The 4,764-nt window shown below is 58.3% G+C and overlaps 1 protein-coding gene across 1 annotated transcript; it reads right to left on the bottom strand.

Annotated features, from left to right (window-relative positions):
• Positions 1-964: 964 nt before the first annotated feature.
• Positions 965-2,563, bottom strand: LOC112892456 (cyclin-dependent kinase inhibitor 1-like). The gene is made up of 4 exons (XM_025959618.1): positions 1,997-2,563; positions 1,827-1,891; positions 1,549-1,731; positions 965-1,374 (listed from the first exon to the last, which is right to left on the bottom strand). Exons 1-4 carry the CDS (start codon positions 2,420-2,422, stop codon positions 1,299-1,301), a joined length of 750 nt encoding a protein of 249 aa, XP_025815403.1. The 5' UTR covers positions 2,423-2,563; the 3' UTR covers positions 965-1,298.
• Between the last annotated feature and the right edge of the window lie 2,201 nt (positions 2,564-4,764).

Below are 4,764 nucleotides of genomic sequence, written 5' to 3'. Positions count from 1 at the left end.
TGGGCAGCGAGGTAAAGCCACGGGAAACAGTGGTCCAGCATTAAAAAGGCCCCACTCCCTTTCAGTGCAAAGCCAGCAAGCGGCAGTGGGCGACGCAGTGCAGTGGCGCCGAATCACCGCCTGCTTCCCTGGCCCTGGCCTTCCTAGTTTTCACCAACCTACTGAGCAGCCCAGATCCCGATGGCAGTAACATTCCTTGCTCCCACCCCCTCCCCTTCCGACCCACTTGCCACCCTGCCCATCCCATGTGCTCACATGATCCAAAGCCATCTCTCTCATCTCATCATCTCCCAGTAACATGTGTCCTGACACTTGTTTAATTACGCCAGCGCCACGCTAATCATGCTGCACGGCTTACTTTAATCGCGCCTTACTGCGTAACCGCGGGTTTTTAACTGCCGGGCTGATGATGATGGTGGCAGGCAGGAGGTGACTTGCTTCCACTAGCAGCGCGCGATCCGCCTCGGCGAGAGGGAGCTAGCAGCGAGGGCCGCTGGGTCCCCACCTTCGCCGTAACCTTCTTTCCACGGCACGCCATAGAAGCCTCCACTGCAGTTTGCCTGTCCTGGGATACAGTAGTAGATGCATGGGGATTATGCTGCGTACCGCTGCGCCCTGTCAGATGCAGGTGAGGGGATAAAATTAATCTCGCCGAGATCGCTCGTGTGCGCTCTACGTCACCATGGCTTCTTCTTCTGCTTGTGCTTGCATCTCATCAAGATGCAAACGGCGTAAATATAGCCAGGTAAAACTAACTTTGAAAGATTCCTTACGAATTACTTGCAGGTTTGACTTATGGGTATGTGCATAGAAACGTATGGTAAATCTTTCACCTTGAGGTGCGGTGAGGTTGATACGAAACGAAGTACTACCATCCAGATGACCAGATGGATGGAACATAGCGTGATGCGGAAGGATGATCAGGATTCAGGACCAGCAACAAAGAGAGAAGAAAATAAATATCCAAACGGCGGCGGTTAACTGATCAGACAATCAGATTTGCAAGGCAGCTAGCTGCTGTACAGTGAATTAAATTCCATCCAAAATACAGGAGAGCAATTACAGTGAGCGGATGATCTATAGGGGTCAAGGTAACCTCTCTGGATAAACAGTAAACACTACCGATGCGATTCTACAAGCTACTTCAGGAAAAGTAAGGCATGGACGAAAAACAGTTGAATGGTGGTTAGGCTATGATGCTTCTTCTTTGGTTTCTCCTTTTCCGTTTTTTTTTTTTGGGCATCCTTTTCTCCTCCTCTTTCTAGCTTCCGATGATCCCTTTGTACTGCACGCTCGCTTCAGATGCTGACCACTGGGGTCCACTCGAACCGGCCGCCGTCGAGGGGCACGCCGCGGACGACGTCGAAGTTGTACCTGCCAAGGGGAGAGCGCAGCCGCGCGCGTCAGATTCTATCACACCGAGTCACGGCACGCGCCACGACGACGGGAGGAGAAATTTGCGTGCGGTAAGCCAGTAACGTTACGCTGCATGCTACTAGTAGCACGCGGTAATTTTTCCGGCCGCTGGTGGCTTACGAGGTTACTTACTTGGCAGCGAAGCGTTCGGCCTGCGCCTTCTCGGCCGCCGCGAAGAAGGCCTTGATCTCGTCCGCCGGTGGCGTGATCAGCTGGGGAGCCGGCGACGACTGGCCGTTGTTCTTCTGGCCCGCCAGATCCGACTCCAGATCGCTGACCTCGCCGTGCGCCCGGCTCGATGGCGTCGTCTCTCTCCTGAATTTTCAAAAACCACGAGGGGAACAACGTCAGGAGCACGCCGGAAGGCATAATTCGACAGGATTTGGGAGAAACAAGGAGAATTCTCCAACCTCTCGCGCTCCGGGCCGCTCCCCGAGTTGCTCGCGGAGACCTCCAGGTTGTGATCCCCGCCTGCCTGTAGAGCCACAGAAGCGAAGGAAACAACGGAATTCAGCAACGGGAGGCGCTGGAGATCTCGAACCATTTTCGAATTCGAATTCTAGGGTTTCCCCTCTCTCACCTTCGCGGCGTCGGAGCGGCAGGCAAGGCTCCTGTCCTGACACCCCACGTCCACAGACGACGCCGTGCTGGAGCATCGCGACAGCCCGGGCACGAGCGCCGCCGCACCCTGGCCGGCACCAGCAGCCTCCGCCGGCACCGGAACCCTCGGCGCCGAAGGCTGCTGAGGCGGCGCCATGAACAGCGTCCGGCTCCGCAGCTTGATGTAGCAGCTTCCGCCGTCACCGCCAGCGGCAGGCTCCCCCGCCGCCACGTTCGGCGGCGCCAGCGCCTTCTTCCTCCTCGGGGCGACCTTCGCGACACCGCCGGCCGGCGCCGGCGCCGCCGCGGTCCGCGACCTCGTCCGGACGCCGACGACCTGCGTGACCTCGACGCCGGCGACCTCCTCGCCCGCGGCCCCCCTGCACTTGCGCATGTACTTCCCCATATGACGCACGCCGCCGCCCCGGCCTCCCCTCGCTTCCCCTTGGCCGCTTCCTCCTTTTCTCCCCCCCTCTCACGCCTGCGCGGCGCTGCCTGCGGCTGCCGCTTGCGCTTTGGATTCTCTCGACCCCTCCGTCGGGCGCTCGCGTGCGCGTACAAATATAAGATGCCGCGGCGCGGGGATGGGATTCCGGATCCGACGGCCAGGATCGCTCCCCCCTGACGGCGCCGTTAGCCGGATCTGGCCGTTGGGCGGCGGACCGGACGCGCCGCGCGGTGCCGGTCGCGTGCGGCCGGCCCCACCCGCCGCGGCCGGTACGCGACCACGCGCCCGCGGGGGCGACGGGGTGCAGCCGGTGAGAACGGCGTGCAGGCCACCGAAGGGACGTAACGGAAGGAAGCTTCCGCGGCTGGCACGCGTGCTCACCAGATAGGCGGCCCCCCTCTGTCCTGCGGGGCCGACACGTGTAGCGCGGCGGATCCGACGGTTGGCGTGCCGCTGGGGGCTTGGGGTTCGTTGTGGGATTTCAAATTCGAAATCATAACGGCGAGGAGCGCCGGCGTTTAATCGGCAGCACCGTACCGTGCGGTTCTACGGAGAGGGACGTTGCGAGGGTCGCGTTACAGGCTTTGTTCCCGTTGATGAAAACGTCGCGGGGGTACATATAACAGGGTGAGGGGCCAAAAAAGGAAAAGGAAAACGTAACGGACGGGCTCTGGTGCGGCGCAGCCTTACCTGAAGCACGAAAGAAACTTGGGCTAGGCGGACACGGTTTCTGGTCTGCGGCAGACGGAGCAGTATACAGTACAGGTACAGCAGTGGAGTAACTCCCGAAAGGTTCTCTCTGAAAAAGCGTGCTCTGTCTGGCACAGCAGCAGGATTGGGGGCAGGTCCGGGCCCGGCCCGGCGAACAGTGCCGGGAGGCTGGCCTGCTCGATCAGGTTCTATCCGCCGCCTGCCACTGACGAGAGCCTGTCGGCCGAAAGAGCTCTGCTGCAATCGTCTCCATTTCGCCCGATAAACACGACGCCTGAGAATTAGGAACCGGAACGAGTAGGTTTTCGAATTTGGAGCATGCCTGGCCCCGCTTGCCATTGCGTCAGATAGGCAGTGAGCAACTGGGCATGCCGACGCAGCAGCAGGCCGTAAATGGCAAGTTGGCAGCGCGAGGCATAAATGTCAAACAGGGGCGGCCGATTCGGGCGCCGATGCCCACCGGCCACCCGTACAGATCCACGCAGGACGCGGCCGTGTCGTTCCTTGTACCGGACCGTGCTCCTCGTAGTCCCAGTCCCAGACTCCCAGCAGGCAGAAGCACCAGCCGGATCGATCACAGTATGCAGCAACCTTGGCAGAGCAGGTCCCCGACGGATCGACGCGCGCGAGGGGACGGGAGCGCGCGCACAGAGGCGGTACCGCTTGTCTCGCCCCGACTGGACGGGGCCCTGCGGGAGCCGCGCTTGCAGAGCAGCGAGCAGGGGCGGCCGTTTCGATGGGCAGCGGGCGTGCACGTGTGTCAATTGTCATCATGCCCGGGCGCGCTGGGCTCGGAGGTCTGCCGGGCGATGCGCGCATGGGCTCCGTCGGGCTGGCCGCGTCGGGCTTGTACTCTTGCGGAGTTGCGGTCTTGCTGATCTTGGCGATCGAGGGCACACTAGCTGATCATGCCGTTTTCCACGGTTTTCGCGGTGCAGTGCACTGTCCGTATTGCTTTTTTGGCTGGGCTTCGTGGTCCAGATAAATGGGCATCCAAGTGACAATTCTACCTCTATTCGTTTATTTTTTTAAAAAAAAATCTACCTCCATTTCCATGTTGTTTTTACTGTATCTTGTTTTCAGTCTCTTGGTCCAACGCTCTTTTTACCAAAATTAGTTTCTTTTTCCGGAGTGCAAAAAATAAATCATCTAAGAGAAAGCCATTCGTTGACCACCACCCATGCATGTATGCAAGGCGAGTTCTTTTTTTCTTTTTTAGGATTGACGCTAGAGGAGGAGTTGACGGGCATACCAATGGACAGTGACAGTACCTGACTTTACCTGCTCTCATACGCCCTTCAAGGTGGACGGGAAAAAGAATGTTGTACTATGCTCCAACCTCTGGTGCAGTGTGGCCTTGGATTCTCTCCCTTCGTTGTGTTTTTATATAAGACGGTATTTCGTCGTTTCCGCTCCGAGTACAAATGGATCCGATGCCCTTTACGGTCTTACCACATTACGAACAAACACCTCATCATAGGATTCAATAATAATAGCCGGCGCATACAGATTGGGAATCATCCGTTTAAATAAACAAAGGAAGGGAAAAAGGGAAACAGGCAGATTTCAGATTGGGCAGTCTTCAGCCT

The sequence above is a fragment of the Panicum hallii genome, chromosome 1 (assembly GCF_002211085.1).
Source record: "Panicum hallii strain FIL2 chromosome 1, PHallii_v3.1, whole genome shotgun sequence".
Lineage (NCBI taxonomy): Eukaryota > Viridiplantae > Streptophyta > Magnoliopsida > Poales > Poaceae > Panicum > Panicum hallii.
The sequence above is the reverse complement of the archived record's forward strand: the minus strand, read 5'-3'. Positions and strand labels throughout refer to the sequence as shown.